Below are 25,931 nucleotides of genomic sequence, written 5' to 3'. Positions count from 1 at the left end.
AACCTTGTACAGACACATATACACATACATGTGCACACATGCACACATATATCTTCACCATGTTGTCCATCAGAGCCTTATACACCCACACATGTATACACACTCACACACGTGCACACACGCACTCACACATACCCCTATATGCGCATACACATGTACACACACACATATACACACAGCCGGGAGGGGATGACCCCCTTCTGTGTGTGGGAACAGAACATACCCCACTGACTATTTCATCAACTTCAATCCAAGAGCCACAGAGATGGGCAGTGACTTGCCAAGGCCAAAGCTAGATCTGAGGGAGGCCAGCTGGCTGCTGCCTGGACTCCTGACTCCCTGCAAGTGCTGCCACCCCGTGCTGCTCCTGGCTCCTGCCTTCAGGACCCAAGTTTCATCGCCAGCATGTCACAGCTGACACCCACTCTCCAGGGGTATGAAAAACCTCCCTCCAGGCCCGGGGCCCCCCAGATCCATGACAAAAAGGGCTGCCCAGACAGATTGGGGGCACACCAACTGGCAGATATTCCTTCACTGTGTTGCCCACCGTATTGTATGGTGAAGACCCTGAGCATCTGCTTGGGGAGGTCTAGGGTAGGGTGCGCCAGCAGGGTGGATGACTGGACCATTTGCCAGGGGATGCCGGGTGGGCTAAGTCTGACCTCAGTCACTATGTCAGCTTCCACAGGCCTGTGGCTGGCTCCTGGCATGAAGACGATATAACTCGGGCTCTTGCCAGAGCAGGACTGCCTGTGGCCACTGGCAGGTGAGAGGCCCTCCTGGGGGCAGGGCCTCGGTGGGGGGTGGGTAAACCCCACACCACCTTCACCTGCTGGGACAAGAATCCCAGGAGCACTTGGCCTGGGGCAGACAGCTACTACGGAGCAGCAGTTCCCAAACTTGGTGTCTAGGCAGCTGGTTGAAAATGCAGACACCCAAGGGTCCCTTCCCCATGAAATCCTGATTCAGTTGGTACAGCACCTGGGAACCTGCATTTCAAACAACCTTCATGAGTCTAAAACAGGGGATCGGTCCCAGTCACTTCTGAGAAACCCTGGTCCAGGATGTTCCTGCTAAAGGACCAGTAAGATCCAGGTACTTGTCCACTCTATGCAAGTGAAAGGCCTGGACAGAGTCAGTGCTGAGTAATTGTGCGTTGTTATTGCCCTCGTATGTGCAGGAAAGAGGGGGGATCCTCCAGCCCTTCCCACCAGCCCAGACCTCAAGATCTGCCCAGCTGTTGAATTAAGCCCGAATTGAGTCGCTGGAGAGGGAGTTTCCACAGCATCAAGAGTTGCAGGACAAAAGTGCCTGAATCAAACTCAAGCCTATCTGACCTCGCCCTTGGCCTCGGTCCAGTGGCCCCACGCTCTCCCTCTCCTCCACGCAAGCCTCCCACCAGCCATGGACTCAGCCCCAGGCCACCTGGGCTTCCACGGGAGTCATGGAGGGGCCAGGAGAAAGGCTGAGATGGGCCCTGAGACCTTTTTAATGAGGATCAATTTCTCCAGCAGGACAAGGGGTTGGGATACAGGGCTCACCCTCCGGACTTGCACACAGACCTGGAGCCCGGCTCTGCGAAGCTTTGGAAGGCAGGCAGGACCTCATTCCCAGGGGTCGCTGAGGGCAAGGAAGGTGTCAGGGAGAAAGAAGGTGGCAGGCGAGGGGCAGGCCATGAACTCATCCTTGGGAACTCCAGACGGTCCCCCTTCTATGTGGGGCCATGATGCTGGCTTCTCTCTCAGGGTGGCTGGCTGAAGTCCCCACGGGGAAGGCGACTCAGGAAGTCCAGAAGGAGGCAGGCCTGAGACTGCAGCCAAGCGGGAGCCTCCGTAGAAGTCCCAGCCCAGCCCAGGCACTAGAGTGAACACAGCAGGACAGGGGGAGGGGAGGAGAGGTGGGAAATGGCAGGGAGGGATGGGAAAAGCAGCTGGGGGAATTAAAATATGCAGATGGAGAGATGTGCGACTGACTGGGAGAAAGGAAAGACCCGGATCCCTAGGAATGAAGGAGACAGGAGCGGCCTCAGGAACCACCATGGAGGGTGTGAGCTGAACCCCAGACCCAGCTGAAACCCAGGCTGGAGTGAGGGGTGAACTCCAGGGGCGGGGGTGGGGGGCTGAGGGCGGAGAGCCCCGCACTTGCCTGGGAGTTAGGGAGACTGTGGAGGAGGGGCCGATCTCCCAATCCCCCAGCCTGGGGTCTAAAACCAGCCTCCTCCTCAGCAGCGAGGCTGTGCTAGGTGAGAGGATGTGTGCTGGGGAGTGGGCACCCTCAGAGGGAGGCCCGCGCTGTGGGCTGGGAGCTGAGGCTCCTCTGCTTCTGACTTCAGACACCTTTCCTTTCGGTCTCAGAGCCAGGGACACCTGGACGTCCTGGGGCCCACTCTCTCCTGCAGGAAACCCAAGGCTTCACGCAGGTCAGAGGGTTCCTCGCAGAGAGGAGAGACTGAGGCCACAGGCGAAGCGAGCTGGGCCCCAGCCCCACACACAACGAACAGCTCCTATCCCCGCTGCTATGCATTCCCTCAGCACTTGGAGCAGTTCGAGTTTGCGCTCCATTAATTTGCAAGCAGGCTGCTTGGTAAGTGTTCTTTTGTCTTTTTCCTCTGGCTCCCTCACTGAGGGTGGGGCCACCTCTCCACCCCCTCCTCAGCAGGGCCCTGCCACTAGCACCCCGCATGGGAAGGCCACGGGGTGCTCAGTGGGGCCCCTGCAAGGAGCCAAGGGCCTGCCGGATGCCAGGCCCCAGGGGACAAAATGGAGAAGCTGGCAGAGTCGGCATCCTCCAGGTGGGAAACTGAGGCTGAGGGAGTCTCTTGAACCAAACCGGCCCAATAGTGACAGAGCAAGAACCCAGAGTTCATTTTCCTACCAGGAGTCTCAGCAGGTGCTGCGACACTGGCCCTCCCACCGCCCAGTCTTGCAGTGCCCCCATGCCCGTGAATTAGTAAGTCTTTGAGGGCACAAACTGGGTCTTCTTCGTTTTGATATTCCTGGGGGGACCCGGGCTGGACTCTTCCTTCTCCCCAGAGACTGTCCAAGAGGCCTCAGGGAAGGACCAGCCAAGCACAAAGCCAACCTGTCTGTACGAGCCCAAGGGGCTTCTTTGGACCTTGAGCTGAGCCAGACTCATGGCAGCCAGGCTCTGAGCAGATGCCAGGCGAGGGAGGCTCAGAACTAGAACCATCCCACCCACCTTCGTGCCTCTCAAAGCCGAGTTTAAGCTCCCAAACAAATGGGACACTAAGGGTCACTGCACTTTCTGGAAACTCAACTCAGATGCCAGGAAGGCCTCACAGACCACATCTCCCCCCCCCAGGTAACTCCAGGCTCAGGACTTGGTCATCTAGAATGCAGAAGCCCTACCTTCCCAATTTCTCTGTGGTGTCTTGTGTACTGCAGTGGCTGGTATTTGGGGACAGCCTCAGTTCACAAGGCAGCTCGTACACAAGATTCAGGGGCACAGAAGCAATTGCCTTCCCAGGATCTGTTTAGTTTTGCAACTTACATACGAGATTAATTGTCTTATATCCCGGGCTCAGCTCAACATACCGTGCCCTGACCAGGTGCTCCACCCTCACACCTGGCAGCAGGGGAGGAGAGGGGAGGTGTAAGGGTGGGGCACACTTTGCTTCTGTTGGGCTGGACTCCCTGCTGTCTACACAACAGGCCCACATGTTGCCCAGAAAGCCCTCCCTCCTGCCAAAGTCCCATTTTGCTCTCAAAGTCAACTGCAGCCCCTCTCCTGTGGACCAGCCTTCCTTGCTGCCGGGCCCACAGTGCTCCCTCCCCTCAAGGTCACCTGATCCTGCTCACACATTGCCCCGTCCCACCTGCCGCTGACCTGTGTGTGGGTCTACCCATCTCCCGTATCATGCTACAGGCTTTCTGAGGTCAGGCCCCCAAATCTGCTCTTCCCCAGTCTCCATGCAGGGCAGGGCCCAAAGCATGCTGGTATGTGAGGTGATCTGAAGACCCAAGAGGCAGCCAGTGTGGCAGGAAGAGCACAGCTTTGCAGCCACAGTCCTGGGCCACTCCTGCCTCTGCCATTTCCTAGGGTAAAACTGTAAGCAGGTGATAAATAAAGCCTTCGCCTTCCTTTCCTCATGGAATATGGTAAAACCAGATACCATATTTACCTCATTGCACTGTTGTGAAAGCTAAATGATTCACTTCATTTCATTCATTCATTCATTCATTCATTCATTCATTCAACAAACACGGAGCATCTACTATGTGCTGGGAACTGTGCTAGATGCTTGCAGGGCAGTAAATAAAAGGGATTTACTTGTCTTTATGAAGATTACATTCTAGTGAAGTGGACAGATAATAGACAACCGGATAAAAAATCTCAGATATTGCTAAGTGCTGTGAATGAAAATAAGGCAATGTGAGGGGAGTGGGGTGTCTGTTAGCTCCATGGGGTGGTCAGGGAGGGCCTCTTTGGATGGGATTTGGGCAGAGGCCTGGCTGAGAGGACTGGGGTGCAGTCAAGTGCTTGATGAATATTAGCTGTTATTATAATTCGTGCTGTGGGAATAAGAAGGTCTCCATGCTGAGGAGAACATCCTGCCCCAGAACCCCAGAGGGGTGCCCCCAACCCTTCCCTTATCTTACGCCGCCCCTAGGCCCAACTGAACTCACCCCCAGGAGGGAGACAGCTGTCACCTCTGTATTACCTGCACCCCAGGGGTCTGCACCTTCAGGCTTTTATTCATCTTGTTCCCCCCACCTAGGCCCTTCCCCACTCCTTTCCTCCTGGATTCACCCTATTCCTGCCCACACCACGTGAAGATGGGCCCTGGCCCCTCCCCCCTCCCTGCTCAGCTTCTCCTTCCAGCAGCATTTCAGTCCTCACGACTCAATGGTAGAGTGATTGTATTAATTAATGGGTGTGAAATTGTTTTGTTATTGTGTTCCCTCACTTCTTTCCAGTCATGGCAAGCCTGTGTTCTCAGAGCATCCCTCTGAGGGAGGCAGGGAGGTTGGTACTGTCCGTGTTTTAGAAATGGAGAAACTGAGGCTCCTCGACAGTGACATGCCTCATGGTGGATGCCTGGAAGGGGTGGTGCTGGCTCCATATTTAGTCCTCACACTCTCTTCACAACTGGTCCTGCCCTGTGCAGCAACAGCGCATGTACACACACACACACACATGCACACACACTTATGCACACAGACTCACACACGCCAGAATCTCCCGTTCTTCAGGGCAGGGCTAGCCTCCCCAGCACCTAGCACGGGGTCCTGCACAGTTAAAGTCCATGAATTCTCAGATTCCAGTCGCATTGCCTGGGAGAGTCTGAATAAACTGCCCCACCATCCCATCCCTTGACCTGGGCAAGCAGTCCCCCCGCCCCCCTCTCCTGTCCAGTGGTGGCCCCATGGTCCTGGCTGCCCCAACTTACTTCTCCAGCATGGACATGACGATTGGAGGGAGCACCAGGATGGGCATGGGGAGGACCACTCGCGTCAGCGCCGTCTCCAGCAGGGCCTGAGGGGCAAACGGAGGCTGTGGTGAGTGGGGCTCCCCGGTCCGGGCACAGCCGCCTGGAAGCCAATCCCACCCCAGAGCCCCGAGGTGTGTGCGTCACTGCTAAGCAGGCCTGGCTGAGTGGAATAATTCATGGATTTGCTCACGAAGCCATACTCCAACGACCGAGAAAAGCCACCCCCGTCTTCTCATCACACACATTTGAAGAGCAGATCCCCGACACCTGCCATATGTGGGGGTGGGACAGCAACACAGAAGTGCCCAAGGGGGTGCCTTGGGTGGGTGGCAGGTGCAGGGGCTTGGGGGGAAGCAGCAGGAAAACTTGAGATGCTCTAAAATCTAAGCAGGCCCTGGAAGGACCCCAGCAAAGAGCTGGGGCCTGGTGCCGGGGGGGGGGGGGGGGGGCAGGGACTCTGGGAGTTGCTGTTCTCGGACATCCCTTAAAGACAAAGGTCCGAGGAGGAGGGGCTTTCTTGGTGACCAGGGGGAGGCACTTCCGCTGAGTGTCTGCAAGTCTCCCAGTGGGCCCTGCCTGGGCCTGGCTCTGGGGCTCCCTTGGGATTCCCAGCAGGGGGCACAGTCAGGGCACAGCTGTGGCACCCCCGCACTCTGCCGGTCATCGTGGGGAGTCCATTTAACCCCACAGGCTTGGTCCCTCCAGGAACGACTGGTAGTCCCCCGGGTCCCTGGTCTTCCCTTAGACCCGTGGTCGGCAAACTGCGGCTCGCACATGCGGCTCCTTGGCCCCTTGAGTGTGGCTCTTCCTAAGCCTTAGGAGTACCCTAATTAAGTTAATAGCAATGTACCTACCTATATAGTTTAAGTTTAAAAAGTTTGGCTCTCAAAAGAAATTTCAATCGCTGTACTGTTGATACTTGGCTCTGTTGACTAATGAGTTTGCCGACCACTGCCCTACACAGCAAGGGGCTGTAGCCAGGCTGGGGAACACCCAGGGCTGCAGAGAGCTTGGGGCTCCTGCCATTTGGACCAGGAAGAGGACCATCAACATCAGCCTCCCTCACAGCAAGTCAAGAAAGAGTATAGGGCTAGAGAGGAGGTTGGTACCAGGTAGGAAACTGAGGCCAAAGCCCTCTGAGGACAGGCTCAGGGTTGGAAATTTCTCCCAGGAACTGGGGTCCTTTGTTACCAGCCTCAGGAAGGCCTAGGAGAGGGTCCCTCCAGCTTCCCTCCGAAGCAGGAATGAGGGGCCCAGAGCCCGTGTGCGGGAAGCAGAGGGCGCAGGCAGCATTGGCACCGGCAACCTGAGCCCCTTCCCTTCAGAGCCTTGGGTGGGCACTCACTTCCCCCCGAAACAGTGGGGAGGGGAGGGCTGGATGAGAGAGGGCTCTCCCTACACTGGAGGCTCACAGAGGAGGCCGCCCAGACAGAGGTTCCGCTTGCTCGGCCCCTGTGGGAGCTGAGGAGGGACAGGGCCTGGAGCAGAAATGCTTGGCTACCTCGCAGCCGAACGCCCCAGTCCCAGCCCTTGGAAGCCAGAGCCGGGAGAGCCACTGATCACCACTGGGAAGAGGGCTGGACACAAGCATACTGGAGTTAAAAAAATATTACAACTGCTGGAGTGGGTGAGGCGGGTGAAACCAGAGGTGGGAAAGGGCCTTCCCGTAACAAAACATTCTTCTCCAGCCACCCGCAAGGCCTGGGGCAAGCCTGAAACCCCACACCTTAGCGCATTCACTCCTCACTCCCCAGCGAAGCGCCAAGTGCAGGAGTGCTTATTAGCACAGAACCACAGCACCCGTGCCCACACTTCCTCATCTTACCCAGGAGGACGTGAACGCCCAGGGGACAGGGTCCCGGGTCCCGGGGAGGGAAGGGAAAGCTCTGGGGTCTATTCTGCCCTCGCCAATTAACAGATCAGAGAAGCTGGGTCCTGAGGGGCTGCGAGGAGAGATGGGGACAGCTCACAGTGGTGAGGACAGGGCACTTGGAGAGAAACAGGGATGCCTAGGGGATGGGCGTGGCTGGACCAGACCTCCAGGCTGGGGCTCATACAGAGGGCAGGTGGGGCAGGGTGAGGAGGCGAGATTAAGAGGACAAAGCAAGGGTGCTGTGGGCAAAAGTCTTTGGGGAATGAAAACATTTAGGGGGAACCAACACCCTCCCTGCGGCTGCCCCCCCATGCTTGCCCCTGAGCCGGGGGACCCACGTGTCTGGCTGCGATCCTGGAGGAGCCCACGAGGTTGCCTTCGCCGTCCAGGACATCAATCCCTTCTTCCAGCTCCCCGTACCGCATCAGCACCACGTTGCAGATATTGGCGCTGGCTGGAGAGAGAAGGGAGCGGGAGTGAGGGGGGGGGGTGGCATTCCACTTGGTAGGACCCCTGGGCTCCACCTTCGCCCCAGACTCCCCGGCCCAAGCAACGACGTTCTGAATAGACACCAAGCTTGTGTTCAAGGGCAGTGGGGGAAGGTGTGGTCCTGGTGCCCATCAGCTTGGTGAGGGGTTTGGGGGACCTTGGGAACCTGGTGCGCAAGGCTGGAAAACAACCAGTGTTACGGAGGAAGGGGGAACTGCTTGGGGCTTAGAGAGCGGCCAGTTATCAAGGAGACTGCCCCCTGCAGGCAGGCCAAAGGGGTGCCCATCTGGGGGGCTCTGGGGCCTGAAGACACATCCCCCATGGGTGCCTGATGCTCCCCCATAGCAACTCAGCACCCCACATCCAGCCCCTTGCTCCTCAGAGTGAATCAAGTTCCCGGAGATTTGCTTCTCTGACAGCAGGTGCCAGAGCGGCAGGAACCTCAGTGCTCACCCAGCACCGCCCCCTCATCATATGGATGGAAAATTGAGGCTCACGGTGTAAGTGTGTGTGTGGTGGGGGGGATTTATCTGAGGTCACATAGCAAAGTGAGGCAGAGCTGAAAGGCCACAGAGCCTGGTCCTCTGGACACCCAGGAGGTGGGGAGAGGGCGGGGTCAGGCAGCGCTACGGGAATACCTTCTGCTTTTGGCTTCAGATGGCTGGTTCATCCTTTGACCATGCCCACCCATCTCAGCTGAGATCATGGGGGCCTGGGCTGAGGGGAGGGTTCCTGGATCCATAGTTAAACACTGGATGCCAGAGTTTGAGCTGGTGGCTAGCTTCGGGAGCCTTCCCAGGGACTCACAGGGCTGGGACTGGGCCCAGGCCCAAGGCTAGGTGTGGGTGCTGACCTCGCCTGAACTCCCCCAGCTCTGCTCCAGGATGGAAGTGGGGGAACAAGGGGGTGGTGGGCGGGTGGGGAGTGGGGGGTGACAAATGTGGAGCCCGCCTGCTTCACTCCTCCCCCCAAAGCGCCTTGCTGTGTTTAAAGTTTTAATTTTTGCTAATTAATGTCAATTAATTTTGTATAATGAGTGTTTAATTTTGGGGAGTGTGTGAGCCTGGGAGCGACTGCAGTTCTGGGCTGTGAACGCTGATTAGCATCAACACCTGCTGCTTCCCCACTCCCTCCAGTGGGGGGGGGGGCACCCGGGTTTGGGGAGCTGGAGGGCGGCAGGGCCTGGTGGGCAGGTGGAGTGGGAGGAGGACCGCAGATGCTCCTGGTGCCTGAGCCAACGCAGGGGAGCAGAGGGGCCCAGGGTGCTCGCAGCTGGGGGACAGGGTTCTGCAGGTGAGGGGTGGCTTGAGGCCCTGGGGTTTCTAAGCCTCAGTCTCCCTGTTCAATAAAGTGGAAGGTGGAACAGGCAGAGGGAAGACCAAGTGGCTCCGCAGTCTTTGGAGAGAAAAGCAGGCGACCAAATACAGTTTTTAAATGTATTTACAGCACAGATGTCATCTTTGAGTAGCTCTCATGTTTCCATAAGACACTCAGCCGCACTGGTACCCACGGGCAGACCTCCTCTCGCCAGGCCACTCCTGTCCACACCGCAGGCAGGCTCAGCGGTCTGATACAGTGGCTCTCAACCGGGGGCGATGTTGTGAGACATCTGGCAACATTTGGAGACATTTTTGATGATCACAGCCTGGTATGTGTGGGGGTTGCTATAGGCCATCTAGTGGGTAGAGGCCAGAGATGCGGCTAAACATCCTACAATGCACAGCACTGCCCCACGGCAAAGAATTATCCAGCTCGAAACGTCAGTAGTGCTGATGTTGAAAACCCCTGTGTCACGCACATCTAGAGACCCACAGGATGAGGAAAGTGCATCTGAGAGGTTGGGAACCCCGGCTTCGGGACAACGGGGCTTGGGTTCTAATTCTGATGCCGAATCTCCCCCTCCTCACCCTCAGAGGAGAGCTCCCGCCAGCCCCAGGCCCTCCCAGGGCTCAGGGCCAGGAAGGGCCCCCACAGTGGCCTTGGGAAGGAGGGCACCTAGCCGGTGACAGGGATGCTCTTCGTCCTTTACCCCCTGGGGCTGCCAGGCCTGCAGTTCCCAGGAGACCCAACACAACCACCGGAGAGGACATCGGGGTTTCTGCCCTGAAAGGCATGGGTCTCTGACCTCAGAGAGTAGCTTCCACCACCGCTGTTCTGAAAGGCAAGGCTACAGGAATGTGGTCCAGGGGAGGGGCCTCTGCTTCACGTCAGGAGCCGGCAGCTCACTCTGCAAACTCCTCCCCCCACCCCCTGGGTGCAGAAGGAGGGGCTGCATGAAGCGGCTCCATGGGGTCACAGCCTCTGCACCAGCTCCCGCCAGGTCAAGGGGAGCCAGGAAAGGCGGAGACATCTCTAGCTGTGCGTGTGCGTGTGCGTGTGCGTGTGCGTGCGTGTGTGTGTGTGCGTGTGTGTGTGTGTGTAGGAAAAAGACAAAGAAAAGAGACAGTGTGGATTTGGAGCTGATGGCCCAGTAGTCCTAGGTGACATCCTGCTTGCTCTCCTCAATTTTCAAATATGCGATGTAGCCACATCAGGACAGAGCAGGACTCTGGTTCAAACACAAAATGACTTGATACGAAAGGTAAAGTATGAAAGGGAGTGAAAACCCAGCCTCCCTCTCCTCATCAGCGCCTCCAGGGCACTTTTCAGAATGAGAAAGCTGCCCTCTCCTCTAAGCTGTCTGGGGGCGGGGGGCGGGGGGGGGAAGCAGTGAAAACCCCAAAAGCCACCTCAGAATGAGGGCAATCCCCAGGCTCCTCCCTTGGAACACCCCCATCCTTACTGCCTATTCAAATGGCACATGCACCGTCATTTCTCCTGTTGACTGTGTATACTGGTTGTCCATTTATTGGGCACCTGCTGTATGAACAAGTTAGCTGCTATCACCTTTGAGCAGTGAGATTGCTGGCCTGTTTCAGTCATTTCATTTCCATGATCTCACCCAGAACATGCAGTTCTGCTGTCTTTCTCCCAAGCCATCCTGGTCCCTCCCATCGGTTTCTGGCCAGTCCACTCCTGAGTCACGGACACTGAGAGCCGCAAGGGAATAGCAAATGGAAAAGAGAGAGAGAGAGAGAGAGAGAGAGAGAGAGAGAGAGAGAGAGACCAAGATCAAGGCCAGCCATGGGTGGCCACGGGTCTCCTCTCTAGCACACTGGCAAGATCGACGATTGACAGTAGCACAGGTTAATTAAACAGTGGGTTAGTGATAATGCTAAGGAAGCTGGCACATTTTCAACTCGGATTGACACCATTCAAGACTCAGGCATAACTGATGTTGGAGCAGCGATGCTGGGAGATGTCACGGGCTGAGAGAGAGAACGAGAGATCGCTGCGTGCTGATGCAAGCTCCGTGTCAAGTCCCGAGGAAAGTGTGGTCTTGACTGCTGCAGATGTTCGCACATCAGACCCGTCGCGATGCACCATCATGCCGGGTGTGAACAGCTAGGGAGTGCCCCGTGTAAAAGGGACAGTGTGGGAAGAAGGAAGAGCAGCAGACGGAAGACAAATGTGCAAGAAAGTTCTCAAAAATAAGACTACAGGAGAGCTTGCCCCCTGAACTACCACAGACACATAGGAACAGACACATGGATCAAAAGGTAATAGTCCAGCCCTGGTTGGTGTGTCTGAGTGGTTAGAGCATCGGCTGGAGCACCCAAGGGTTTCGGGTTCAATTTCCTGTCAAGGGCAAGTACCTGGGTTGCAGGTTCAATCCTCGCCCTGGTGGGGGCGTGTGCAGGAGGCAACCAATCGATATGTCTCTCACATTGATGTTTTCCTCTCGCTCTCCTTTCCCCCCCTCTCCCCTCCCACTCTCTCTAAAATAAATCAATGGGGAAAAAAATATCCTCAGGTGAGGATTAACAACAAGAAAAAAAGTTGTGCAGAGATACATCCACCTGTGGCGGGGGAGGGAAGGGAGGATGAGTTAGTAGTAAAGCAATTATATCAACTCACAAGGGAAGGAGTCTTCAAATATGGGGGTGAAGCAATAGGCTATCTATTCTCTTAGGGAAAATAAAACACCATAACTCCTCTATCCCAAGATGCGTTTTTCTCATATTTTTTTTAAAGAATTATTTTTTAAAAAATATATTTTATTGATTTTTTACAGAGAGGAAGGGAAAGGGATAGAGAGTTAGAAACATCAATGAGAGAGAAACATCGATCAGCTGCCTCTTGCACACCTCCGACTGGGGATGTGCCCGCAGCCAAGGTACATGCCCTTGACCCAGGACCCTTCATTCCGCAGGCCGACGCTCTATCCACTGAGCCAAACCAATTAGGGCTTTTCTCATATTTTAATGCTTGCAAAATCATGATATACCTTACAATGGGTGTTTGAGGGAGGGGGATCCTATCTGCTCCCCATCACAACTGCCCGGGCGTGGGTGAACTTAGCCGTGTGTATCTGTTCATTCAAGCGTCACCTCAGTTGCTTACAGCGATCCACACAGAATTTGAACTTAAACTTAGATCCCTAATTGTCGCCTAGAACTTCTTTTTAAAACTTACACTATAATGGAGCGCGGACGCGAAAAGTTATTGTACATGCGGAAGATCGTCTGCCAGATACCAGGCAATGCAATTAAAGGCAGCAGAAATTGCCAAACCATAGATAGCTACCCTAAAGAAATGCTTGCCCATATGTACAAAGAGACATTTACAAGGATGTTAATTATAGCACTGTTTGTAAGAGCAAATAATTAGAAACAACCTAAATGTCCACCATTTACGGAGTCTACATGGGAAGCTCTCCAAAACAAACTATATGAAAAGAGCTACCGAGTCTGTACAGAATGGTTTACGGAATGCAAAGCCTTGTAATTGGTATACACACATCTGTGTGCACAGAAACCCACAAGTGAGGTTCTGGAAGCTTCACACCACAGAGTGGTCTCCTTGGGGAAGGAAACTAAATTTAGGAATTAGGGGGTGTGGCAGGACTTCCACTTTTTACCCTAAAATTTTTTACACTGTTTGCATTTTTACAGTGAGAATAGAATCACGTGTTACTTGTTTAAACATTGAAAAGAAATAGCCAAACTTCTTGAAGTTGATCATAAAAGTTTGAAAGCCAGCAGGGATTGGTGCGACCTATCCATGGGTCCGACACTTAGGCATCTATATGTCTGAAACTACCTAAGGAAGCTGATGAACTTCAGGAATCATTTTCCTGCAAGTAAAGGGAAAAAATGAAACTGCAAGTATAACCAAATAGGATCTGCAGATAAAAAAAATCCCCAATATTCTTTTGTATGCTTTGAAATGACACCATCTCATTTGGACAATGGTTGCTGAACAGCATCACAACCACCATTGCCTCTCGTAATCCCTACCTCTAATCTTGACCCTTCGGCCCCTGGAAGATGTGGAGAAGGCTGAGACTCAAACTCTGTGGTGTTGAAGAAAGTGACTTGGATTGAACATGTAGTGAACGCTTATTTATTCCTTCAAATGAACAAGAACTACAGCCCTCTCCTCTTCTCAATGGCTATTGTCTTAATGCCTCCTATAAGAGAGGCATCTTAGAATAGAGAGTGTGACATGCAATATCTATTCCATAAGCTATGTGATGAGAAGTGGGAAATGTATTTATTATAAGTGACAAAGAGCTGCTAATATTACTCTATGGAGGGTTATGGTGACTGACTCAAACGCTATTCTACCCCCAAACGATTAGTCTAAACTAATTGTAATAATCCCTTCCTTGACAGTAATTGGTTAGGAAAGAACATGTGATCGGTCCTAGCCAATGAGGGATGGCGGCAGGGGACTTCTAGGAAAAGACTCCTTTTATTTAAGAAGAGGTAGCAGGCAGTGCCTCCTGTCCTCTGGGCAGTGGTGGGTCTGGATGTGACCTTTGGAATTGCTGGTGCCATCCCCAGGGAGCTACCCTGCAGGTGAAGCCACTGGCAGAGAAGTGGAAGGAAGGGCCCTGGATGCTTCACGCAGGACTCGACCTTTGTGAAGTAATACAGTCCTCTGTACAGATGCCCAACGTCATTGATGATCATCAGAGAAATGCAAATTCAAAGCACAATGAAGTATCACCTCACACCGGTCAGAATGGCTATCATCAGCAAATCAACAAACAAGTGCTGGTGGGGCTGAGGAGAAAAGGGCACCCGCATGCACTGTTGGTGGGAATGCAGACCGGTGCAGCCACTGTGGAGAGCCATAGACAGCACAGGGAAAAGTCACTTCCTGGCAAAGAGATGCCGAGGCTGGCATTTCCGGTCCATGCGGGAAGGTTACTCCCTCTGCAGGAAGTCGGCGGGTGGGTGCTGAGGCTTAGGCCTCCCCATGGGGAGCTCAGAGCCCACATGGGGGTCTTTATGAGCACCGGGCCCTGCTGGTCCCCTGCTCGGCATGGATTCAACCAGGCAGTCTGGGGTGACCTTCAGAGCTCCCTGCCCTGCCCCCTACACACATAGACACAAGAGCCTGAGCACACGGCCATGCTTGCCAGGTGACCCTGGGGTCTCCACCTCCAGCTCCTGGCTAAAGCCCCTGCCCCGCCCATCCCCGACAAGGTGCCTCTACTCCTCTCGCCATGGCACCGGCTGGACCTCCTCTTGCTGGCCACTGCTCCCAGCCCCCACCCGAGGCCCCCCGTGAAGGCTGCTATGGGGCCGGCCTCTGCGGGAATGGACTGCGCCTGGAGCCTGGTGGCTGGACCTGGAGGTTTGTATTTTTCCGATGCCTCCTCAATTGACCTTTAATTACACTGTTTGCCCAGCTCCCCAAACCATTAACTTCCACCTCACGTCAATTAATGGAGGGCCTGCTCCAAGCTCGAGCTCCTGAACACAATTAAGCGTGACAATCCACAAATAAGAAAGAACTGGAGAATTAATTAAGGTCTAAACAAATTAATTACCAGTCCCCAATCGATTCCGATGCCAGCACGCACCGTCTTTCCTAACATGTCCATGTATAAATAGAAACGAGATTTCCCACATGATTGCTGTTCTAGACCAGGGCCCAGCACAGCTCTGAAACCGTCTTGGGGGAGAGGCTGCAAGGAGTGTCCTTGTGGCTCCCCACGTACTCCACACACACACACACACACACACACACACACACACACGCACACGCACACACACAACCCCGGCTGAAAAACCAGGGGCAAAACTGGAGGTGCTCCTGGTGGGACACGGAACAGCCGGCCTCTGGACCCCGCCCCTCGGTCTCTCAGCTACTGCAGTGAAGGTTATTTGAGTGGCTGGAGCAGCCTGGGCTGTGGCCAGGTCAGGATAACCCTTAGTGAGTCTGAACTGGTTTCTCCTTCTGTAAAATGGGATGGCTCCCTCTGCCCGAGGGTCCTCCCAGAGAGAGAATGAGGAGAGTTGAGGGGAACAGAGGCCGGCTGGGGGAAATGGGGAGAGCTGTGGAGCCCCAGGAATACTGGGCTTTACAAACCCAGGGGAGGCCTGCAGTCCCAGCAGAAAGGGGCTGAAATAGGACCTGGTCCGAGGCCAGAGAGGGGTAGGAGTGGCAGAGTCAGGCGTGAGCCAGGTGTCCTGGGCCAGGGATCTCAGGCCTCTCTCCTGGGCAGCTCATGGGTCTCAGTGCAGAGAGCTGTCCTCCTGCTTCCCAGACCTCAGCCTGGGGCAGGAGCCCAGGGAGGGGCTGGACAGAGCGGTGGGAAGGAGCAACTGACCCCCGGGAGTCTCCTGGTTCCCCAGAGCCTGAGTTTCCAGCCTGCCCAGGAGGGACAGAGTGGGGAGGTGGCCTCTGAGCACAGTGCACCGAAGCCCCTTCAGGACCCCCCTCACCCTGAAGACCCCCTTTTGTTCCAGCCTCCTACACACACATCCCAGCAACCAGAGCTCAATCCGTCACTTCCCCTGTGCACTCACTGCTCTGTGAGTCCTGTCTCCCCACCTGGCCAGGCCTCCAAAGGGGCAAAGAACCCTCTACAGCAGCGGTTCTCAACCTGTGGGTCGCGACCCCTTTGGCGGTCGAACGACCCTTTCACAGGGGTCGCCTAAGACCATCCTGCATATCAGATATTTACATGACGATTCATAACAGTAGCAACATGACAGTTACGAAGTAGCAACGAAAATAATTTTATGGTTGAGTCACAACATGAGGAACTGTATTTAAAGGGCCAGAAGGTTGAGAACCACTGCTCGACTGGTGCAGCCACTATGGAAGACAGTATGGAGTTTCCTTAAAAAACTGAAAATGGAACTCCCATTTGACCCTGTGATCCCACTTCTAGGAATATATCCCAAGAAACCAGAAACACCAATCAGAAAGGATATATGCACCCCTATGTTCATAGCAGCACAATTCACCATAGCTAAGATCTGGAAACAGCCTAAGTGCCCATCAGTAGATGAATGGATTAGAAAACTGTGGTACATCTACACGATGGAATACTATGCTGCTGTAAAAAGGAAGGAACTCTTACCATTTGCAACGTCATGGATGGAACTGGAGAGCATTATGCTAAGTGAAATAAGCCAGTCAATAAAGGAAAAATACCACATGATCTCACTCATTCATGGACAATAGAGACCATTCTAAACTTTTGAACAATAATAGATACAGAGGCAGAGCTGCCTCAAACAGATTGTCAAACTGCAGCGGGAAGGCCGGGGAGGGTTGGGGGGCAGGAGGTAGGGGGGTAAGAGATCAACTAAAGGACTTGTATGCATGCATATAAGCATAACCAATGGACATAAGACACTGGGTGATAGGGGAGGCTAGGGGACTGTCTAGGGCGGGGGGATAAAATGGATACATATGTAATACCCTTTGTAATACTTTAAGCAATAAAAAAAAATAAATAAAAAAAAAGAAAAAAAAATACTATACTGTAAAAAAAAAAAAGAGAACCACTGCTCTACAAGGTAAAGCAAGTCCTGAGCCATCTTCTCAGTGGTCTTAGCTGTGGCCTGTGCCAGTCTGGCCCAGCCTGCCGTGGAAAGCAGGGGTGAACAGCTGGTGGGACCAGCCTGCCGTGGAAAGCTTAGAGATGCTCTGTCCTGGCCAGAGGCCCCTGGGGATAAGGTGGAGGGAGGCCACATGCACGGACTAGATGGTGGCCTGAGAGGACCAAGGGAATTTTGAGCCCCTGGAGAGTGAGAGGCATGCCCACTACCACTGTGTCAGCAATGACCAGGGGAGTCAGCTAGCGCCCATTTATAGTTGAGCCTGGGATGGGCATTGGGGGCCAGAGAGCTGGAAGCTTGAATGTTGGGGAGAAGAGACTGGGCAGGCGGTGGAAGACAGGCAGGTCCACAGCCAGGACTTGGGCATTGGGCCTGAGGAAGAGGCCAGGAAGGGCCTGCTTCTCTCCGGATCCTGGCAACCTAGGACTCTCAGGGCTGCAAACCACACAGAGTGCAAACCTGTGCAACTGGCGAGGGATACACAGGGACGCGAGGCCCCTCACGGGTGGCTGCAGGTGTGCGAGGGGCTGTAGGCTCCTCCCCAACAAGAAGGCAGGAGAGTAATCAAACTGGAGCCCAAATAGAGACAGAAAGTCTCAGGTGGGGACAACAGAAAGGGTCAACCCTGAGAGCAGGGACCCTCCTCCTGCTTTCAGGAGCCTCACAGAGGTGAAGACCACCGCAAGGTCACACAGCAAGATGGCCAGTAGAGCAGGGCTGGAATGGGCCCCGGGCGGAGTCCTTGTCTGGAGCTTGGCTCAAGGACAGATTACATCTCAGCCGAGTCCCAGATCCAGTCCAGTGCGGCTGAGAGCTGCCGCCTTCTCGGGCTGCACCTAACCCTCCAGCCCAGGAGGGCAAGGACCCCAAGAACAGCAGCCGTGTTCACTCAATTAGGCCCCTTAACAACGTCAGATCTAAAGAGTTATTCCATTAATGGCCCGCACTAGAAATAGCTGAGGGTTCATTAAAAGTGTGGAGTTGCTATAGCAATTATCTGGGTTGGCCGAGGCTCATCGAGCAGGTTGGTCCTGGGAGTTCATTAGCCTCTGGGCCATCGAGGAGGTGGGGCTGCCCAGGAATGATCTCCCGGGAGCTTTTCAGGTGGTTCCAAGCACTCTCCTAGGAGGGGAGTCTGGTCTGTGGTCTCATTGGATCCTCCCACAGCTCTGGCCTGTAGAAAGGTAAGTACTGGTGCCCATTGTACAGATGGGAAAATTGAGCTCTGGAGGAGGAGAGCAGGGTCTGGACCATGAACTTGGGTCTGACTCCCAGCTCTTTAGACGGAGCCTTGGCACCAAGGACAGCACAGGACCCCGCGCCCGTGGGCTGGCCCCCATCTCTGTCCTCTGGCCTCAGATGGGGAACTCAGTGTCATGGTTCAAACGCTGGCTTATACTCCTCTTTTGATTACTAATCACGGACTGCCCCAGGTTTCTTTCGATGTTGTTTATTTCTTTTTAATTTTTAAAAATCTTCCCACTGTGGTGTCCTCTTCTCAAAAAAAGGCGTGGGCTTCTTAAGAGCCAGGCTGGGCTTTGAGGGATTCCGGGTCCAGGCCTGGGCATCTGTTGTGAGCTCAGAGACGCCAAGACCAGCAAGGACTCGGCTGCAGGCAGGCGAGATCCCCTCTACACACACACACACACACACACACACACACACGCACGCACGCACCCACAATTACCCGAAGGTACCTAGGGGCTCCGAAACCTAACGGGCCCACAATACCCCAGGAACGCAGACTAGCGGGAGCTTTGTGTCAGGAACCTGGGACAGTCTGGTAAGGCCCATGCACCTCTCTCCAAACAATGTGTCTAACTGCATAAAACAAAATACATAGGACCACGAAGGAATCATATCGAAATGTTATCAAAATACTTTAAAAATTGTGATACAGTAATAGATCTGCTTTTTAACTAATGATTAAAAACAAGATCGACAAGTGGATCTGTTGGTATTAATTTTGAGCAATATTTGAAGATCTCTGTAACTGTGATGAGACATGGGAACATCTGTGATTTCTATTGGTGACAGTCACCGACCTGCTTATTACTGTGGTTTTCTGCCTACATTCATAATGGAAGGAAACATTACATTTCAGCTAGAGGTTAGTATAAATTCTTCCCCCACCAAGTTCATGGGATCCACTGCCTTCTATCTTCTGACCCTTCGGGAGCCTGGGGTCCCAGGTTAAGAATCCCTGTGTAGAATTTTGGACACAGGGCTAGTCAGCCTGGCCCCTGTCACTTTTTCTCTATCTACATATGTTCTGTTCCAGTTGTCCCTGCGAAGAAACACCCCCCAGCCCATGTCAGGAGAGTGTAGAGCTGCTGACCCGCTCCCGAGAGCCCCGAGAGCCCCACATGCCCATGCACACGTATGTGTGCACGCACACACACATGCACAAGCACACACATGCAGATGCTCAGCACTGTGCAGGTCTTACCTACAGCGGGGAAGGGCACAAATCTCTGGACGAGAAGGCGGGTGGCCGGGGTGAACTTGTTGGCTTTCTGAACCAAGACATTAAGGCCCACCTTGGAAAGAGAAAACAGAGAAAGTGCACGGTGCTACAGCCGCCTGAGGGAGGATAGGGGCAGGTGCGGGGAGAGTGAGGGGCGCCATCTTCCCCTGCAGCTGTCCCCCAGACCCTCAATTGCAGAACTGCAGTGCGGCTGTTTAAGGCATCACTGCGCTGTCATCCCAGGTAACCAGCTCCTCGGGAAGGAGAGAGGTAAAGCATCAGCTATGCGCGCGCGCACACACACACACACACACACACACACACACACACGGCCTTGCTGAGGAGGGAAAAAGTGAAGGTGGGGTGGTTTCTGTTGCAAATAAATGTAGTGTAGGACCCCCTTATTCCCAGTCTCTAAGCACCACATTTCTGAGGCTCCGCTGTGAGCCCAGGCACGGGCCTGGCCAGACCATGAGGTCTCAGGAGAGTGAGATCCATGCACCTGCCCACAGGTGCCTGCAGAGCCAAGCAGAGCAGCCCAGGGCAGGGCCGGGGTGCAGAAGGGGTTTCAGTGGACATCCTGGGCTCCCTGCTTGTCTTCACTCAGACCCCAGCTCCCCTCACCCGGACCAGGACACCAGAGACCCCTGGCCTTCGCCTTGGGCTCTCCCCACTCCAGTCCATCCCCATGCTGCCCTTCATCTTTCTAGAACACAGGCCTAATCACATTCACCGCCACCCACTCCTCCCCATGATCTGTGCAAGAAGGTACCTTCTCCATGCAGCAGTCTTGGCCTCCATGACCTCAACTCCCCACTCCCCCAGCCACCCATGTTCTCTTCTGTGAGTGCAGGCTACTGCTTATCAGATGCTGCATGAGACTCCTGGCCTCGGGGCCTTTGCCCATGCGGTCCCTATGCCAGGGATGCCTTCCTTCCTCTACTCCGTCCACACCTGCTCTTTTACGGCCCACCTCTGATCTCCACCTCCAGTGTCACTTAATACAGTGGGAGTAAATGAGCTTTAAACCCTTAGTTGTAAAGTCTCTTAAGCCTTGCCTCAGTTTCCTTGCCTGTAAAAAGGGACAACCTCTACAGCATCCCAGGGCTGTTAGGAGAATGTACATAAGTGTTTCACGTAAGAGGCCTCAATAAACGAAGCTCCATAAGAATGATGTCGCCTCTCCCTGGCAGGAAGTCCCTGCCCGGCACACCAGGAGTCCCTCCTCCCCAGCACCCAGAATGCTGCTCACGGGTGTGATGTCCCCGCCAGGCTGGGAGGGAGGCACCGTGTCTTTTTCATCTTCGTATGCCCAGCACTTAAGGCGGCGGATGGCACACAGTACACGCTGAGTGCACGGTGACTGAGGATTAAACCCAGGAACCAATAAAGAGATGAGTGGGTGGAGAGATCAGCCACGGGAAGAGGAGGGAAGGAGGGAAGGTAGTCCAGGCAGAGGAACAGGGCCTTTGGGTGGGGAAAACAGCATAAGCACAGGCATGGAGAGAGAGAAAGCAAGATGCATGCGGCCAGGAGACAGGTGTGCAGAGGGCCCTGCTCCCCAACGGAGGCCAGAGCCAGCCCTGCCCTGGCCTGAGGCAGGGCCCGGGGAGGAGTCCGAGGGCTGCCTGCTCTGGTCTGGCACACCTATTGGCTCAGCAGACCACCTGCACCCGCAGCCCTGGCCCTGGCTCCAACTCCCTGCGTTGTTGGGGAAGGTGCTTAGCCTTGGGAGGCCTCCAGGGCTGCTGGGTGCCTGCAGCAGTCAAAGCAGGGCACGGCAGAGACGGTCCAGGGACCCAGGAAGACAGCAAGTGCCAGCCAGCCAGCCGTTGGCTAGCCCAGGGGCCCACAGAGCCAGAGGGCTGCCAGGCACAAACCCAGCCTGAGCTCCTGGGTGCCTGGCCTCCCTTGGAAGCCTCAAGCTGGTGCTCAGAGTCCAATCCTTGTCCTCTGCTTGTTCAAGGGATGCTGGGATGCTGGGAGGCACGGCCGCTTGGACACATTTTGGTGGGCGGCGGAGCAGCCTGGGAGCTGCCACATACACTGGGCCCTGATGCCCTGCTTCAGGGCTGCCCCTGCCTGAGATGGACCTCATCAAGCCCAGTCCTCCCAGCTCCCAGCAGCCAGTGACTTTCAATTCTGTGACTCAAATGGTGCCCTCCCCCCGCCAAATACCAGGGAATATGTTCCTACAGATGCAGAGAGGGAAAGTGTGGAGGGTATGGGGAGATGCCCGGCCACTCACCTCACATGAAATACCTCAATTAAACCCCACTACAAGGCTTTTATTTTTTTTATTTGTTGTCGTTGTTAATCCTCATCTGAGGATATTTTCTCATTGATATTTTAGAGAGAGTGGAAGGATGGAAGAGGAAGAGGAGGAGGAGGAGGAGGAGGAGGAGGAGAAAGAGAGAGAGAAAAAAATCAATGCGGAGAGACACACCAACTGGTTGCCTCCTGCATGGGCCCTGACTAGGACTGGAGATTGAAACTGCAACTGAGGGATGTGCCCTTGGTCTGAATTGAACTTGGGACCCTTCAGTCCAGGGGCTGACGCTCTATCCACTGAACAAAACCAGCTGGGGCCCCACTTCAAGGCTTTTAGATAGGGCGTTACCCCTCCTTACGGATTCAGAGAAGTTCAGACAGGTTCAGGTTCAGAGAGGTAAGTAATTTTGTGCAAGGACAGACAGCTATTAGGAGGCAGGTGAAGCTAGGATTGAACCGGGGACTGCTCATTCCAAAGCTGTGTTCTTAACCACTGTGCTATTTAATTTCCAGTTGTCTCACACCTCAATGAGGAGTGCTTTAATGCCTGAATGCCATTTAAACTGGCTGTTTGCACAGTAAAGCCCCCCTGGAAAGACAAGCTTGCGGCTGGGGCCCCGAGGAGTGGAAGGGGGAAGGCGGAGTTCTTGGACTCCCCACCCCAAACTAGAAATCAGAAGGTCTGGGTTCAAAACGCTCACATTCATTTGGACCGAGGCAGAGTGTGAGAGGAGTGGGGAGCAGGAGCCCTCCAAGAAGCCAGCAGGGAGCTTGCGGGCAGGCAGGGCTGGGGTATGGCCCAGGGCAGGAGGAATAGGGGCCGCAGTTGTAGCAACATTCAGACTTGCCTCCTAACCTCCAGCCTTCCCCTCCCGGGCTAGGATGGCACAGTCCAGAGTGACTGGCCCAGCCTGTCTCCCGCACCCCACATGGGAGCCCAGGGTGGAGAGGAGGAAAGGAGAGAGAGCCATGCCGGGGGCCCAGGTCCCTTCCAGCCTCCCCTTCCCCAAAGCCAACCGGAGTCTCCCCAACACAGACCGGGTAAGACACACACACACACACACACACACACACACACACACGTTTCTGAGAGCATGGCCAACAGGCGCATGCCCAGGAAAGGGGCTGGGGACCGGCATAGCTGGGAGAAGACCTGGGCTCCTTCCTGGGCACGGATAATGGGCGGGTGGCAGATAGGCATGAACACAGGGAAGGCAAGTGGCCACTCACCCCCTCGGCTCCTACAGCCCCCAACACAGGCCCTACGGTCCCAGCAGCGAGGATGGCCACAGCCCAGGACAGAGCCAGAGTGGGCTGCAGACCGGGGGTTGGGAGCCCGTCTGTTCTGGTTTCTCGGGGCCCTTTGGCCTGGAACATTTGGTGGAGCCCATTAAAATTAAAAAGCCAAGTGGCTGGTGGCTCTGAATGCCAGCTCGTTTTCCCTGGCATGGTGGGTCCTGTTTAAGGGAACCAGCTGGCATTAATGGCACACAACTCATCACGAACAGCAGCTAGCGATCAGAAAAATCTGAGCTAATAATCGGGTTTGGGAAAGATAATGAGATATGGAACCATCGCTGCTGAGGGTCCCCTCGGGTCTGTTTTAACAGCCTCCAAATAAGCCACCAAGAAGAAATTAACCAAACAGGGGCTCCATTTGGGCGGAGGGGAAAACAAACAGGGTGTGGGTTTAGCACAAGAATTCGCATGTGGCCAGCAGCCGGGGATCCCGGGAGAAGCCAGGAGCAGGACATCAGCAAAGGCCCGAGGAAGCAGTGGGCCTTCTCTGGCCACTTCTCGCCAAGCTCCCGCTCTCGGGCTGGTGACTTTGCCATGGCAACTGGCGGAAGCAGAGCAAGAGGAGGGAAGACTGGCTTCCTGGCCATTCCCACGGTGGGGACTGACCAGCACCGAGACCTGGGGTGGGGTGGGAGCCCCATGACACAGACCTTCAATGCCATGAGCTATGTGGCTATTAGCTGGCTCCTTAGGTATCAGGGCCTTGCCCAGGCCAACAACATCCCCTAAGTTCGGCGAGGCCAGCAGGGAGCCACCGGGTGGGGCTTGAGCAATGCATGCAGCCTTCTCTCACCCAGCCTGTGGCCTCTCCTCCAGCCCATACATCCGATCCCCATGGGATGCCTCCGTTCCAAGGGGCTTCAGGCATTCCCCCTTCACACACCCCAGAGGAAGGTTGCCTTGCTATTTCTCACCCACGCCGGTTCCTCTCCCATTCCCAGCTCACTCCTCATGCCGGAGACCTGGGAGTCTTCCACCCCACGTCCAGCCCGTCCTGCAGAGCTACCTGTTCCATTTCCTGGACACCTGGCACGTGGCTACTCCTCTCTCTCTGCTCCCACCACTTAGCCGAAGCACCAGGCTCCCTAGACGACTGCCCACCTTCTAGCTCAGCTCCCTGCTTCCACTCTCGCCCCGCTCCAATCCACTACACCAGCATGTCAAACGCAAAGGCTAACGCGAGCCAAACAAACGAGGCATGCGACCCGTGGGCCGCAAGTTTGACATGCTTGCACCACACAGCAGCCAGAGTGACCTCCTAAATATGGCTATCAACTTGCATTAGCCTTCCCATGGCTTCTCGTTGCAATTATACACACGCACAGCTTCACGGGACGGCCTGGCCTTGCTTGCAAGGCTCCAGCCACCTCACCATGGCCCCTGCTCCTCGGATGAGCCAGTTTTCTCTCTTTCTCTCCATCCCTCCTTCCCTGCCCCACCCCGATCTCTCTCTCCCCAGGGCCTCCAAGCACTGCCCTTCCCTGAACCTCTTCCTTCCTTATAGCTATCGTGGTCTCTAAGTACCTTTTTATTTACCTTCTTAAAATGTTGTAAATCAAAGTAATACGCGTGTAGGATTTAAAAACGGAATTTCACAGAAACGGTTTTACTTGTGGACTCTACTAAACATCCATCTCTCCTCATAGGCCCGAAGCACTGGGCTCAGAGCCTCTGTCTCTCTCAATCCTCACTGAACTCCTGCCTGGTGAATGAGCAGGTGCTTAATCAATGCTCCTAGGATATACCAAGTGAGTGATTTCTGAAAGAGGAGGGGACAGCGAAGAGCCACAAGGAGACTCGCCCTGTGCAGGCACGGCTGTCCGCCTCAGCGAACAGCTCTCCCAGCGCTGGGTGCTGCACACGCGGGTCTAAGTCCACCTGCGAGGACGGCTCATCCACTCCACCAGGAGGAGGGTTCTGGAGGGGCGGCCCCAGGCCATGAGGCTTCTGGAAGGGAGATGCCTGACTGAGCCCTGAGGGGTGAGTAGGATGCAGCAGGTTAGAAGGAAGGGCTCAGCAGGCTGCAGAGAGGGCTCTATGGACTCACGGAGCTTGCCATCGGGGGTCCAGGGGCCCCTGGAGGACAATAGGAGGGGGCATGCCTGGAAGGAGGGATGGCATGAGGTCAGAATCTGCATCCACTCTCAGGTGGTGGAAAGTAACGTAACCAAATGGTCAGGAGTGTGGTGGGCGCTGGAGGGCACTGGCTAGGGCAGGTCAAAGACTCTTTGAGGTACCAAAACCTCCCACCAGATGGCGCTCCCTGTAGCATAAACTTGGTAACAAAGTGGCCCATGACCCTCTAATTTGCCTGCAACCCCAGCGGGTCTGTTGCTTGGCAGCAGGCTCAGGAGCAAAGGGCCACGCGGCTGGGTCAGCCTCAGGTACAGGTTAAAACACCAGTCGGCTCCTGCTGTGCCTGAGGGGCTTGTTTGCTGGTTACACTGACCAGACCTGACCCCTGAACCATAACCCACAGAGACCCGCTGGCCACCTGCTGGGAAACCAAATCCATCAGACCCCTTCCACGTAGGCGGGGACACCACATCGTCCTCCCTAGAATAGATACAGAGCTGACAGTCATGTCAGAGCCCCCACTGCCCGCATCGCCCTCTGTGGGCTTCTGGAACACGTCAGATTATGCCACAGGGTCCATGCGATGGGCCCTCGACTCAGAAGCCAGTCCTAGTGACAGCAGCAAGACAACAGTCTGGCCCAGGATGCCCAGGCTGCCGGCCCCTCTGTCAGGCCCAGAGAAGAACAGCAAGGCCTGAGGTACACCCTGGACCCCAGAGCCAGCCAGGTGCATCTTGCCGGGGCAGAGGTTCCTGTGAACCAGGGACAAATGCATGTAGCTGACTTGGCTCTGGCCAGAAAACACAGGCCCGGGAGCCAAGTACACAGGTGAGCAGAGGGTCTAACCCTGGTATCGCTAAAGAGCCTCTCAGACATTTTCTTCCATTTTCCCCACTGTTCTCGGGGCCCCTGGGAGGGACTTGTCTACCTGGGGTCACAGTGAGTTCCTTCACCCTGGAAGCTGAGAACACCGCTTGGATTTTCTGGCCTCCTTATGCCACGGGGGAGCAGGAAGAGAAGGGCCCGGTGTTAGGAGAATGGTGTGTGAGTAAGCCTGGGTTTGAATCCCAGCTCTGCCACTGACTTCACCTGTGT

General features: G+C 55.0%; 2 protein-coding genes across 5 annotated transcripts in view; one reads left to right on the top strand and one right to left on the bottom strand.

Moving 5' to 3' along the window:
- CCT7 (chaperonin containing TCP1 subunit 7) overlaps positions 1-25,931 on the top strand; it is a 354,827-nt gene that overhangs the window by 149,783 nt on the left and 179,113 nt on the right. The window lies entirely within an intron of this gene.
- The window catches only part of SFXN5 (sideroflexin 5), a 103,192-nt gene that overhangs the window by 19,765 nt on the left and 57,496 nt on the right, over positions 1-25,931 (bottom strand). For 3 of the 4 annotated variants that reach the window (XM_059659441.1, XM_059659440.1, XM_059659439.1), the window contains 3 exons: positions 19,173-19,263; positions 7,664-7,779; positions 5,411-5,496 (listed from right to left, as the gene is read on the bottom strand). In XM_059659441.1, the coding sequence (XP_059515424.1) occupies positions 5,411-5,496; positions 7,664-7,779; positions 19,173-19,263 (293 nt within the window). The remainder of the gene's footprint in view (positions 1-5,410; positions 5,497-7,663; positions 7,780-19,172; positions 19,264-25,931) is intronic. The other variant, XM_059659442.1, reaches the window with a different exon arrangement.

The sequence above is a fragment of the Myotis daubentonii genome, chromosome 12, assembly GCF_963259705.1.
Source record: "Myotis daubentonii chromosome 12, mMyoDau2.1, whole genome shotgun sequence".
NCBI lineage: Eukaryota > Metazoa > Chordata > Mammalia > Chiroptera > Vespertilionidae > Myotis > Myotis daubentonii.
This window is presented reverse-complemented; position numbering and strand designations above follow the sequence as displayed.